Source organism: Acromyrmex echinatior, chromosome 11 (genome assembly GCF_024713525.1).
Source record: "Acromyrmex echinatior isolate Ae372 chromosome 11, ASM2471352v2, whole genome shotgun sequence".
NCBI lineage: Eukaryota > Metazoa > Arthropoda > Insecta > Hymenoptera > Formicidae > Acromyrmex > Acromyrmex echinatior.
The window spans coordinates 10892523-10908204 of NC_141862.1; the positions used below are offsets into that span (position 1 = coordinate 10892523).

Below are 15682 nucleotides of genomic sequence, written 5' to 3' on the forward strand. Positions count from 1 at the left end.
CTTCTTTTTATTTAGATTAGATTTGATTCGATTAGATTTAGAATCGATTTTTTAGATTCATCCTGGCATTAAACTTGCAGACTTTATCTCGTTTGAAATATCAGTTATCTGATATGTAAATATTACGACTGTTGTTATTACCAGCATGATTCATGTTAGAAATAGTAGAAATATCGCCGAATTGACAGAATAGACTAGAGACCTCTTTCGGAGAATTCTTAGAACTCGTTTTTGATCATAGTTCTTGTTCGTTCTATTGATAACAGAACATTTAAATCTCACGCATACAATATATATGTGTGTAAAGACGTATATCACCGACGAAATACTATTAAAGATCGTCAACCCTGAGCAAATTTTCCCTGGGCGGTATAAAAAGACTCTAAGGAGGTAATTAAAGAACGCTAACATTATCAACAATTGATATAAATTTGCTATTATTAACATAAATATTTGGCACGTACATTATTAAATTCATCATTTTTTATTATATGAATGTTCCATAAATAAATATACATACTTGTAAAGCTATAATATTCTATATATTGCAGAAAAATTATGTTAATATTTTCTCTGCAGTAATCATCTCTGTTGATTAAACTTTGATAATACCGAAATCACAATTTTAAAGAAAAATCGTATATTATTTTTCAAATGCATAAATACGTCTACTAAACTAATAAATCATAAAATTAGTACAATATTATTAGTTTTTAACTCTTAATCACTTCATTCACAAGGATGCGAATTGCCGTAAGGATGTCGGTATATAATTCATCAAGCCTTTAGAGTGTGCGTTTATAATACATAATAATTTATATCAGTATAAAATATATAAACTGTTTTATTAGTCATCTATGGATCATCAAAGCCCATATATGATATATACGTGTATATGTATATAACATGTTAATACTATATAAATGCCACAATTAAAAGTATACGTGTTACACACACACACACACACACACACACACACACACACACACACACACACACACACACACATTTATACATTACATATATTTAATAGAAATAAAATCTTTTCCTCTATGTAAAAGTTTGATATATGTTTTAGATTCAAAATATAAATAAATGATAATTATTTTTTTATTATAACAAACATTATTCAATCATAGTTCTATATACACAAGTGTTATTTCACATTTGTACAATGCATGTTTTTATAATTAATATATAATTCAATTGATTAATCAATTTCGTGTTATTTGTAATAATACATTTTGATACAAAATTATAAAATGTAACTCAAAAGTATAAAGTATATCAAATAGTATAAGTATATTAAATTAATGATTTGTTGAATCAGCAAAACTCTTATTTATACATATTTTCGTCGTTATACAGATACGAATAAAATAAAGTAATGATAAAAATGTGCTTCATAAGAAAAATTACTTAACTTAATGCACGATTTGTTGTGGAATATGCTAAATTGAATTAAAAATTTTCATTTAGCAATTATAAAACAGGTAAGTTTATATTTACTAAATTATATGTATACATATAGTATTTATATATTTATATATTCTATATAAATAAATATAATTTAAACCGTATATATCTCTTGTAGAGTTAAATTTTTTAATATCATTGTAATTAAGTAATTTAAAATTAAATAAAATTTTTCTTGAAAGTTTATTTTTCCTTGCAGATTGTTCTTATATCAGTTAATGAATTCATGTAATGAATTCGTTAAAAAAAACCTGTACTTCATAAATAATTTACAAAGCTGTTTATATAGATGATTCCTTACATTTATTTTAATCAATCACCTAAAATATTTTTATGTCAGATCAATAAAATATTTATATTGATTAACATTAATAAAAACATACGATATTAATAATATAAAATTAATACAAATATAATATAATATAATATAATATTAATAAATATAATATAATAAATATAAATAAAAAGATATAATATTAAAAATAATATATTACCAATGTATGTACGAGTGTGGACAAAATTATATACTGTGACGGTCACTCAAAGATTTACGTTCAGGTTTCGGTCTAACGGTTTGATATGGCGGATTTAATACATATCCATAAACTACCTCTGAGTTAATCTAATTAATAGACGTCATTTAATTCAACTAAAAACAGTTAAGCTAACAATTTCATTAGAAACTATGATAATAAGAAAATTCATCGAAATTTTATAAGATTAATAGAATATGCATTTATATTTGCCTTTGATATCTATATATATTTAATTTATTTATATCGCAAAATATAGTTAATAATTGCTTTCCATTTTCATACAAGTGATACTAATCGAGTCTAAAATTATTTTATACTAAGATAATGATATGTTTACTTTGGTGATAAAGTTATCGCATACAGCACATCAGGTATATAATTTCACTTTTAATATAAGTTAACAAGACTCAGTGAAACACACGGTCTCAAATTTGTAGGTAAAAACTTAGTTGAAATCTCACTTCGATGAAAAGGAACTTCGTTCAACTGACTTATGACGATATATGGGAATTATCTAAATTTTGATGTAAATGAAAAGCAATTCGTCATACAAGAATCTCGGCTATGTGCCGAATAAGGAATTATTATTTAAAAAACATACGTATACCAACTAATTTCAAATATCTCATAATATTATTATAAACTTCTGCTATTGAGTACCGACAGATATCTTTTAGGCATTTTCTTATTACTTTTGAACTAGCCACTCAAATTGTTATCTTTAATCAATTAAATGCATTTTTTACGATTCGGTCTTGAGATCAAACTATGTTGATGAAAATTTGAAGTGTATTTTGGAGTATTTATTCCATGAGTGTAATAGAACATTTGAAGTGTATTTTAATTTCTTTTCTTTTTTCAGAATGATTATTTTGCTGTTAGAAATGGTCTAATATACTATTGCATCAATTGTATTGTTTTATATTAGGTCATTTAAAAAGTATCCGCGGTTTTTTGTTCAATTTTTGAATGAAAAAACCGTGGATACTTTTTAAATGACTCGATATATATATATATATATATATATATATATATATATATATATATAAATACATGTTTCAGATCACATTTATATTTTCTTCATATTCCTAGCTGTTTTTTGCGTATCTACAACCTTTTTTTATCTAATATATTTTACTCACCATAAATCTTCGTAATTTCCATACGCTTCCTGATGATGATGATGATGTATGATCACTTGTTTGTGTAATCGTTGTTCTATATTCAGGATATGTGAGTTGGATGCGGGATAGAGATTCTTTAAAATTTTGATGAGATGAAGGGACAACGGAAAAGAGGTCTGGATTTTCATTAGATGAGGTTATACGAGTTAAACATGGAAACATGAAAGAAGTGAATTCACAAAAGGTACAACAAACCAACGATCTAAAAGTAGAATATTAGATATAGATATAGAATTAAATTTAGTTAGATATAGAATGATGTTTAATAATATAAACTATGTATAATAATATATAATAATATACCTATATATATATATATATATATATATATATATATATATATATATATTAATAAAGACATTTATATTTCAATTATAAATCCATTTATAATTATGTTTTCTAATAGTGATAAAAGCTGAACTAAAATCTATGTATAATTATTACAGTATTAACAGTTGTCTTACTTTCTTAGTTTAAAAATGCAATATAACATTGATAGAATTGCTACTGTCACTCCTAAAATCACTAATTCGAATGTTAGGTCTTGATTCTTTGTATCAACTTCAGGAGTGTCAAACTTGTAATTTGTATGATCCGTACTTGTATTTTCTGTTAAATAAATGTATACATCATTTTCATATTGTAGTATCTTGAAAAATAACTATAATTAATAATTACTTATCTATTGCTAATACATTAATTCTGATAATAGTAGAAGTCCATTATTAGCAAAATTTATTTGAGAAATAAATGTTTTTATTCAATTAATTATAAGCTTCTTAAAAGTGAATCTATTATGTGTTCATCATCAATGAATTAAATTTGTTAAATTATTATTCAATAAAATTAAATGTAAAAAAATTGTATAATATACACTTATATGATTGGTTTGTATAGATAAATTAAAATATACATAGAAGAATTACTCTCTTTCTATCTTTGTTTATTTTGTATTATAGATTTAGCTTTTATTAGCATTTTATAATGATTATGTTAGTTATAAATAACAAAATTATTATGAAATGTCAAATATCAAATCAAACTCATATAATGTGTTAAAAACAAAAATGAACTATAATATCAAAATTTTATAATAATTTTGGTACCATAGTTTTTGGAATTTTAATGTAATTTACGACATAATCAATCTTATACAAAAAAATTCTCTTATTACGGTATGTTATACGTATATATAGGGTTGGGTAATGCTAAATTAAAAAGATAAAAGTTAAGTTAAAAAGTTAAAAAGTTAATTAATTTTAACTTAACTTAGAAAATTGCAAAAGTGAGCAAATTTACTAGGTGTTGATCAATGAAATTATAAATATTCTAATGAATTTGCTTATTTTTGTCATTTTCATCTCATTTCAAATTATACCGACTCCCACATTTCAATCTGTCAGAAACCCTGTATTTTGATATTTACCGTGTATTTTATAGTTTCTGATAGGTTGAAATCTATTATTTCTTATTATTAAAATATAACATATCAATACTATTTTCGGTTTACGTGGGCTCACGTTGATCGGTTGTTCAGTGCGGGAGGACTCATTTTCGATAACTTGCGAGAAAAAATGTCCGACAAAAATTTCGAAGTGGCTTTATTACTTAAATTTAATAAGTATGAACAAAATATTCAAACAGTATATATAATAGTCTATGTAAACAGTATGAACAAAATATGTAAATAGAGTATATAGAGTATTTTCTAAATGAAGTACATGTTTTTCCGTTATTTGTAAGACTAAAACCCTAGAATCATGAAATAAAAAAATATAAAAAAAAACAAATTTAATTTTATCTTTTTAATTATTTTGTTTTATTAACTTAACTTTTAATTCAATTAATTTCATTACAAATTACATTACAAATTAACTTGTATCTTAACTAAGTTAAATTTTCAAGATTGTTAACTTTAACTTAACTTAGTTAAAAAAAAGTTAACTTACCAACCCTGTGTATATATATATATATATATGTATATGTGTCATCATTATACAATATTATATACATCTATGTTATTAGGTGTTGGAATTAATTCGTAGCGTTTTTTAATGAAAGAATGTTATTTATTTCACATGAGCATTAAAAAATACATTAATGAAAGTACTTCCCATCACTTGTAAAACGCTACGAATTAATTCCAACACCTAATACAATATACTTCTCTCGTGTATACGTATATTACTTTACAGTTTTATTTATCTATAAAAAACATGTTCATTTATAAATATTAAGAGATTAAGCAATAAATAAAGTGAGCAATTATTTAAAATGTAATTCGTTATCTTACCAGAGTTTAAATTTTCAAATATAATATTCCGTATCTGTCGTTTAATGTTCATCGTGAAAGTATTGTGTTTAGCCTCCTTCTCCAAAAAATTTAGCTACACAAGATTTTTACTCTTTTTTAAGATTCAATTTGTCATCAAAGTTTGTTACCGATTTATTATCGAAATAATAATTAAAACGTCATCATCTAAAATTAACGATGTAGTAATTTTAAGTCGTATAGATTGTAACAATGTTTGTCTATCAAGATGATATTGACTAATCTATTTGACGAATTTGTCACGTCCAAATAGATAGTTGAAAAGACATATAAGGTCAGATCAAGGACCTAACTCTTAACGATATTCCATTGTTATTGCGCAAGTTTTGTACATAGTAAAAGTACTACACAAAAAGAATGAAATAATATAATGTTACAGTTGTTAAAAATTATTAACAGAATAAGGTCCTTAGATAGATAAATGTTTATTACAGAATAAAAAAGACATTTTAATGATGAAACCAAATGGAGAATGTAATTTTGTTCGGATTAATCGTTTAGCATTAATAACAATAATAATTGAAAAGCAAACTTTAAAAACTTTTAAAACTCTCAAACTCTCAAACTCTCAAACTTTAAAAACTTTTAAAACTTTTTTAATTTGTTTGGCATATAAAAAAATTCTCAGCTAACGCATATATCATCGTAAATAAAAGAATAGTTTTAAAAATTAGCTAGTAATTTCTTGTAAATACTTGTTTTACTTTAAATACTGTAAATTTTATGTACGCATTTATTAATACAATGTTGTAAAATGAAGCTATAATATCCATATTTCTTATAATTCCATAGTGTTCTAAAACAACGTGGCTTATCTATCTCCAATGTTTGAAATATGTGATTAAGAAATAATAAACAAGTCTCTCTCGATTGTTTGAAAAGTAACGTTTGTATATCTATCTGATAAAGTTAAGCAACAAAAAATTTTGAATATTGATACAAGATAAATTTATAAGTAATATCTCGTCGGAATTTTTCGCAAATATAAACTGACAACAAAATAATTAAGAATATAAGGAATTAAGTTAATCTTATTAATATTTATATTATTAGGTGTTGGAATTAATTCGTAGCGTTTTACAAGTGATGGGAAGTACTTTCATTAATGTATTTTTTAATGCTCATGTGAAATAAATAACATTCTTTCATTAAAAAACGCTACGAATTAATTCCAACACCTAATATATAAATAATTATTGATTAATATGACATTAATTAGGAGACGATAATGCTACTTTTCAAGAATAATCGATTCTGTCACTCAATTATTGTTTCGCCAAACTAATACATACCAATAAAAAAAAATATCAAATGTTATAAGTTATGAGAAACATTATGTCACATTATATCACACAATATACACAATACATGAAAATTATAACAAATCGAGATTCTCGCAAGATACTTCCTAAAAGGAAGCTCAGTACGACAGCTTAATGTTAATAAAGTTATTCGTCTCACCACAATGATATACGTTCGCGTTCACGTTCTCAGTTTAAATGCAACACGTGCCTACGACAATAAACCGGCTCGGCACGCAGAAGACATGACACTAGACGCTTATTGGTCCGTTTCGTATATATTCTATTGGTTGATACCGATCGACGTAAACAAAAAAATTATCCCTCGAAACTCATGTTTAAAAACTGTTACCATTTGTCGTGTTCAGCAGAATTTTATTTTGTAACTGTAATTAGCTTTTTCGCACTGATTGGATATACTTTTAGATATAAAGAACACTTCTATCTCAATGAAGAAAACTTATAGTTAAAAAAATGAACATTCTGCTAAATGCGATTAATGTCTAATTGTCTTTCTCGACATAAAAAGTTATCTAAATATTTGTTTCCTCGTGGCTGTTCATCCTCCATTTTCATCGATATGTGAAAATTCTTGTTATTCTATAATTTAATTCAATGGATTCCTCAAATCAGATATCCAATTTATATAGTCATTCACGTCTTTATCATTATAAAAATATAACAGATTTATGAATTTTCAGTTGAAGTTGGTTAGACTCTTAATATTCCTCCAAAACATTATTTTTTTTTTTTTGAAAGAAGATAATATTGAGTTAGGGAAAAAGTCTTTTTATAAATGGAGCATAATTGAAATATATTTTTTTAATTGTTTATAAATCTTTTATTAAACCAAATATATGCTATTTTGACCGATGACCTTTTGCCATTTTTCGGGCCATTATCGGAGCATAGATCTTCCATCGGAGTAGAACTTCTGTGTAATTTCTCGGTAAAAAACTGAGATAAATGATTTTTTCACAGGTCACTTTTGAAGTCAAATTTATTCCAGGCTGCAAAACCGAAACAAATGATCGGACGGTGTAAGATCAGGACTATAAGGTGCATTAAAACTTTCCATCTAAGCTGTCAATTTTTGTCGAGTCATCAAAGATGATGTGTACGATCTAGCATTGTCATGATGGAAGACAACGCTTTTTCCATTGATCAATTCTGGCCGCGTTTCCTAAATGGATTTCTCCAATCGCATTAGTTGTTGACAATAGAGATCAGAATCAATCGTTTTGCCTGGCGACAGCAGTTCATAAATAAACGACTCCTTTCCGGTCCCATCAGCACACATCAATCTGCAGGGCTTTGCGATTGTTTGTGATGCTTCATTTCGTTTTGACCACGATCTTTTTCGAATATTATTATTATATATGTTATCCACATTTCATCGGCCGTTATCAATCTTTTCAGAAATCTCAATTTTGTTGCATTTTAGTAACGATTCGCAAATGGAAATTCTATCTAATAAATTTTTTGTCAAATCATGTAGCATCAAACATGGTGCTTCTTTATATTTATGAGCCTTATGCAAGTGTTTCAAAATGGTTTTATGATCAATGTTTAGCTTCTTAGCTGTTCATATGACGATTTTCTCCAACTTTTTGGAAGATTTTATCGACATTTGCCACAATAGGCTGACTAGAACGATGTGCATCTTTGACATCGAAATTTTCATCTCAAAATCAGCAAAATCGATTCGCTGCTATTTGTCTAGTTAGAGCATCCTCCTCATAAACATGACAAATTTTTTCTGTAGCTTACACAACGTTCTTCCCTTTTTTATAATATTAGGTGTTGGAATTAATTCGTAGCGTTTTTTAATGAAAGAATGTTATTTATTTCACATGAGCATTAAAAAATACATTAATGAAAGTACTTCCCATCACTTGTAAAACGCTACGAATTAATTCCAACACCTAATAAAAAAATAAAATATGTCGAAAATGTTCCTGATTTTCACTCATTTTTAAATTTGATTAAATACGTTCAAAAAAATCTATAATTAATCTAATTCAAAATGTTATATAAAATAGCATCTGTTAGCAAAATATAGCAAAATATCGCAAGTGCGTTATACCATCAACAATTATTCACCGAAAAGTTTAAGTTAATCGAAATTTGGTCGAAGCCATCAAATCTGCAAATATATCGACATGATAGCGCTTTTAAAGATTTCTGCTTTAAACAATATAAATAAAAGGAGCATGTATCTACATGCAGGATGTTCTTAGCGAATGTTATATATTTCTAAAATTATATGTTATACAAAATTATAAACGTTTCGGCCTTTATTAGGCCATCTTCAGTATATTATATAACGATAATTCGTTGTCATATTAATAAAACTAATTATGAGTTAACTCAGTTAACAGATAATTTAGTTGCGTTGTTATTGTATTCAAATTATTAAATTGTATAATATTTATATTATCGTGATATAGAATTAATTATCAATGATTATCGCGGTCTTCTATTATTTATGCCATAGTTTATTCCTTGTAAGATTTTTTTTATATAACCGTTGTGTGAAATACGGAATTTCCAAATTCTGTGTGTGCGTACATGCGTGCGTGCGTGCGTGCGTGATAGTGTGTATCATGTGTATGTCGCTTTCCATTTTTCCGTTAAGGTGTGAACCTGACTTTACAGTTTTCTGCTACTCTTTTATACACACTTTTATACTTCGTACATACACACGATACACATTATCACGCACGTACGCACGCACGTACGCACGCAATTAACGGCACTTTCATCATTTGCGCATGCGCGTCATGACAATGAACGCGAAGGTACCCGCTGACTGCTGAGAATTTTCGATCAGTGTCTTTCGAACGGAACAAATGAAAGAATCGGTCAAGTGAAAGATAAGTGAAAGAATAAATTCGACCAGAGGAATTTTATGGGAAATTAAAATAGGTACGCTGATTCTACAATGAGTCGGTAATCAGCCTAAGTCTTATTAGTGAAGTTGACCAATAACCAACTTGTACGACTAAGGCTGATTGGTCATCTTCACGATTAAGACTAAAATTACCGACTCATTGTAGAATCAGCATAAATGAGCATAAGTTGTCTTTGATATAGGTTGCCTTGGCTTTGAATTTGACTCGAACATTTTTCAAATATACAACCGTACGACAAATTTTTCTGTTTAATTGCTATGTTAGTTAAGCTTGTTAATTAGCTATGGAAAGAGAGATCCGAGGACCTCTCTGTTCTGTACACATCAGTTGTTGTACGAAAAAAATACAAATGAAATAGCACCTTAAGGAACACACCAAGTCAAGAAAAAGTTAAAAACTTTATTTTGATGTCATGAAAGTAAAAATGACTTTTTATTACAAAATTTGAATTTTTTTTACTTAACGTTAAAGCCCATTCTACAATGTTTCTATTTTTTGTTTCCTGTTTTTTGCTTTTTACCTTTTTTGCTTTTTTCTCCGTTACTTTTGCAACCATTTCATCGACAATGTTATATTTCTTGCTACGTATTTCTTGTTTATTTCGAAGTTCGTTAACTTTATCTCGAGCGACATAAAACTAGATAAGAAACAAGACAAGTGTAAACAATAGTAAAAAGCAAGAAACAGGAAACGGAGCACATTGTAGAATACGGTTTAATCGAAATAAAATCATTTTGAGTTCTTGTTGATTAATTTCGTGTAATTTTTTGAGCGGATAATTCTACAAATTGAATAGTTATAAGTATTTATTCTTGTTATCAATTTGTTTTATTTCAGTAAACAATAAAATATTAATGTACGGTACGCTATAAACAATGGAAAAAAATGACATTTGAATTGTAATCAATTAAAGATTATTAAAATTCACGAATTGAAGATCGGAATATTGAGCTTAAAATTGAACTAATCAGATAATTTTAATTTTAATCCATCTTGTTCTAATTGATCGAATTTTAATCTTTAATTCGCAATCCTTTAATGCATGCTTGATATGGACTTTAATAGGTAATTCTTAAACTGTTTTACTCATGATGCGTATGATGTGTGATTTTTATTATCCTTCACTTTTTATTCTTTATCTTTTTTTAATATTCAGTGAATAACAAGGATAAAATTATATATTATGCATATCATGCAAGAAACGGAACATTCTTTGTCATATATTTCTATTGGTATTCTAAATTTGAATCCAAAAACACTTTGCAAGATGTCTTGACTATTTATCTCGAATGCCTTTTAACCTGTTAATGTTTGCATAATTTCGAGATTTGGTGCCCACTTTAACATGATTACATCACTGATTACGTCACTGCGCTGTTGTGCAACTCGTAATCGCGATGCGATAGTGTAGCATTATGCTGTAATCAGTTAGCAAATGCGGTTTATTTTTATTTGCAGAGTTAAATATAAAGTGTGCCGTTTAAATGGATTGTTTACTGCTTGGCGTAATTATCCTTAGTTCGGCGATGCTAATCATCCTAACGAGAAGATACTTCTCGTCCCATAGGACGAAGTTATCGAAATTGCCAGAGACCTGGTGGACGCCCGGTACCGAGAACTCTGTCAACAATGACATCAGACCATACAAAGTTACTTTTTCCGAAGAGGTATTCAGGATTGACAAAGTTATTTTATAAATTAAAGTATTAGGTGTTGGAATTAATTCGTAGCGTTTTACAAGTGATGGGAAGTACTTTCATTAATGTATTTTTTAATGCTCATGTGAAATAAATAACATTCTTTCATTAAAAAACGCTACGAATTAATTCCAACACCTAATAATTTCGTTACTGTTACTACTGTTTTTTTTTTGTTGTGAATCGATATGATTGAAAAAACGTTTCTATATATTGCTTGTTTTAAATTAGCGCTGAGACACTATCGTGTAAAGAGCAATTTCATGAAATAGTTTAATTAAACAGTTAATTGTTACAGATAATAGACAATGGCATCGTAATTGCATGTAATGATAGATTTGAAATATCGATTAAAGCATGTAACAATAGTGTACTAAAGAAGAACAATAAATTATAATTGTGATATCAAAATGATTCTAAAATGATATAATAATTAATTATTTTTTAATTATCATTTTAATGTCCTTTTGATGTTACCGTGACTTACTATTCTTTTTGGGTAAAAACTAATTGTAAATAATCACTGAGCACTTATTTGACATTAATTCGAATGACTGAGTACTTACTTATTCAAGACTCAATCAGTCAAATGACGATTTTGATTTATTACGAATTGATATGATTTAAAAAAAATCTTATAACGAATTTGGAATAATACAAGCTAGTAAATGAGATATTCATTGTATGCAATAGAAAATATTGTTTGTAGATGGTAAAAGATTTGAAGTACCGATTGAAGCATACCAGACCTTTGATACCGCCATTGAAAGACGTTGCCTGGAATTATGGCACTAATACCGACGCCCTGCGCAAACTTTTAGACTATTGGGAGAACAAATATAATTTTGACGAACGCGAGAAGTACATAAATCAGTATTCGCATTTTAAAACGAATATTCAAGGTACGAGAATACGATCAACAGAAAAGTATATACAGCGAGTATTCTTTCGCATATTTTGAATATTTTTGTAACCTGACATTAGAGAATCAATCATGTAATTTTTTCCCCAATGGAAATGTAAAATTTTTTGTATGTATGTGTATATTATTAGGTGTTGGAATTAATTCGTAGCGTTTTACAAGTGATGGGAAGTACTTTCATTAATGTATTTTTTAATGCTCATGTGAAATAAATAACATTCTTTCATTAAAAAACGCTACGAATTAATTCCAACACCTAATATATGTACATACATACATAAAAATTGTCACGTTTTTTGAAAAGTTATATGATTGATACTCAAGTAGTAAATATTTTAAGTTTTACAGATTATTATGAGATGCTTATGTAATAGTAAGGATTTTAGAATCCTTAGTATTATATAAGAATTTTATTTATAATACGATTTATGTAATTCTATTTGTATTATTATAATATAAATTCTATAATTTTACTTATAATAAGATTTTTTAAATTATAATTATATATTCTGTTGTAATTTTATGTGTTTTATTTTATTTCAATACTATATATTTTATACAAAATTTTATATATCGATTTAAATAAAATAAAATCAAAACGAAATCTGGTACTCGGATGAATAATTCGAAAATATTCGAACTATTTTCGGTCTGTAAGAATTCAATTTTATATATTTATAGAAATCTATAAGATGATTTCAGTATCAAAGTTGATTACATATACTTTTATGTTATTATTTTTCAATATTACACTGAGTTACAGACATGTACATATTTTGTATTTAACACAGGATTAGATATTCACTTTATTCATGCGAAATCAAATAATACGGAAGGAAAACGTGTTTTGCCATTGCTAATTGTGCATGGATGGCCCGGGTCCATAATGGAATTTTATAAAATCATTCCATTACTTATCTCACCGAAACCCGAGCACGATTTTGTATTTGAAGTGATAGCGCCTTCGTTACCTGGATTTGGTTTCTCTAGCGCAGCTACGATACCTGAACTTTCGACCATTCAAATAAGTGTGATTCTTAAGAATCTCATGTTGAGACTCGGACATAATAAGTATTATGTTCAAGGTGGCGATTGGGGTGCCTTCGTCATCCATACTATGTCATGTTTATATCCGCAACAGTAAGTTTATTGCCTGAAATTATCAATTAAATCTGATATGATGTCTAACTTTAAAGATGTACTTAATGATTTGCACGTTACAATCAGGTTTAATAACGTTGTCAACTACTGACGTAAATGTTGCATAAACGCTAATTTGTATAACATAGATCTTCATGGATGTCCTAAAAATATTCAAAGGACGTTTTAAGAACGTTTAGAGGACACCCTATCGTCTGAAGTTTCTAGAAATTCTGAGGATGTCCGTTATGATAAAGTATGCTGTGTATATTAAATTTGGTTTTATGACAACTGATATTATAAATTGAATTGGACCAGCATAATTTTACATCAGTAATTATATAATAACTATGATGTTACTAAACTTGATTAAATATATATATATATATATATATATATATATATATATATATATATGTTGTACAAATTGCAGCGTTTTGGGTTTGCATTCCAATTTGTGCCTAGTGTTCAATAAATGGATCCTAATGAAAAAAACATTGACTCTTTTGAAAAAATCGTTTTTGCCTTGGGAAAAAACTAAAAAAAGAATTGGTTTTTCAATTCTTGGAGAGACTGGATATTTTCATATTCAAGCTACGAAGCCGGATACAGTTGGTATGCGACGTACTTATCATACAATAACGCAAAAAAGAGTTAACATTTATATTCTATTAATTAAATGTATAAGAAGATTTTGCGCATATTTAACGAATGAAAATCTAGTATCTTTCAAAGCGTTATATGTTTTAGGGGTCGGTCTAAACGACTCACCTGCTGGTTTGGCGGCGTATATCATTGAAAAATTTTCAACTGGTACAAATCCGTCTTACAAATATAGAGCAGACGGTGGATTTTTAGAGAAATATACATATGACGAGTTAATCGATAATCTGATGATTTATTGGATGTCGAATAGCATTACTACAGCCATGAGAATATACGCTGAACACTATACCAAGTCGAATATTTCCTTAGCGAGGATCTTGCAATCGTATATAATAGTTATTCCAAGTTGTTATTATTGCAATGTATAAATGTTAAATATTAAATGTTTTTTTTCTTTTATAGGACACCGATAAAAGTTCCTAGCGCTTGTGTACAATTCCCTTACGAAATCATGACTCAAAGTCCAAACGAACTGAGAATACGATTTGTGAATCTTTTACGAGTTACCAAAATGCCTCGAGGAGGTCATTTCGCGGCATTTGAAGAGCCGGAGTTACTCGCAAATGATATATGGATCTCCATTGATAAGATGGAAGAGTGGAACAAAAAACACAGGGAAACAGTAATTTGTCAACAAGAAGAGAATAAACGTAATTTCTAAATGAAAAGAGTTGTACAAACATTACTCGAAAGTGAAACAGAAATGACGAAGAATTTTTTATTAAGAATTAATTTTTATAAAATCTATATATATTAAGTCGGGGAAAAAGTTTCTTCGTATTTAAAAAAAATTTTTTGTATTTGAAAAAAGTTTTTCATTTGTTGCAAAATTTTCGTTACAATTATATTATGCGTTAGAGCAAAGTTTTAGCTTTAAGAATCTGTTTTTTAAATTGCGGTGGGATGATTTTTATCGGAGTTACGAGCAACCAAAGTTAGAATGCTCCTTTACTTAATTCGCTTAATAACTCAGTAACAAAAAATCATAGGAACATTTTTAAAAAATGATTTTGTAGGAAAAGCTTCGAGCTTTTACGATAGGTAGTCGAAAATTTTTGTAAATTTTTTTTGGACACGTGGAGACCTTCAAAGTGAAAAGAAAAATTTTCATCTTTTTCAGCTCGCAGTTTTTTTGATGTAAAAATTATCAAACTCACAGAAACTGAAAAAATATAGTAATCTTTCGAAAGTAGAGATTTCAAAACTTGAAAACTCTCTTTTTAAATTGAAATTTCATTTATTTTTGACGAAGATATTGTATATACAATTTTGAATTAAAAAATACGAAGAAACTTTTTCTCCGACCCAATATTTATTTTTAAAGTATAAACGTTATTCAAAAATAAATTTTATATATATATATATTAAGATAAATGTTTCAGTTTCTTTCTCAAAATAGATTGTGTTTAGTTTAATAAAGTTGAACCTCTACTGATAATTTAAAAAGATGTAAAATTTATAATCCTCTCCTTTTCTTTTTTCGGGATTCCCCAAGTATTTTCAAGGTTTTCGG

At 27.4% G+C, this 15682-nt stretch overlaps 2 protein-coding genes across 4 annotated transcripts; one reads left to right on the forward strand and one right to left on the reverse strand.

Moving 5' to 3' along the window:
* Position 1: 1 nt before the first annotated feature.
* Positions 2-7069, reverse strand: LOC147908142 (uncharacterized). Of its 3 annotated transcripts, none has more exons than XR_015546698.1 (6): positions 6990-7069; positions 5490-5675; positions 3661-3805; positions 3155-3398; positions 1971-2125; positions 2-1796 (listed from the first exon to the last, which is right to left on the reverse strand). XR_015546698.1 is itself a non-coding variant. In XM_087411266.1 (6 exons), exons 2-5 carry the CDS (start codon positions 5539-5541, stop codon positions 1997-1999), a joined length of 543 nt encoding a protein of 180 aa, XP_087267392.1. In that variant the 5' UTR covers positions 5542-5675; positions 6990-7069; the 3' UTR covers positions 2-1796; positions 1971-1996. The 3 variants fall into 3 exon arrangements, 1 of the variants encoding a protein (XP_087267392.1); XR_015546697.1 differs by having other exon boundaries at positions 1971-2140; XM_087411266.1 differs by having other exon boundaries at positions 1971-2098.
* Positions 7070-9604: 2535 nt separating this feature from the next.
* Positions 9605-15615, forward strand: LOC105148425 (juvenile hormone epoxide hydrolase 2). The gene is made up of 7 exons (XM_011060143.2): positions 9605-9757; positions 11203-11411; positions 12151-12343; positions 13155-13503; positions 13937-14118; positions 14254-14494; positions 14572-15615. The coding sequence occupies exons 2-7, from the start codon at positions 11229-11231 to the stop codon at positions 14828-14830; spliced, it is 1407 nt and encodes a 468-aa protein (XP_011058445.2). The 5' UTR covers positions 9605-9757; positions 11203-11228; the 3' UTR covers positions 14831-15615.
* Positions 15616-15682: the final 67 nt, after the last annotated feature.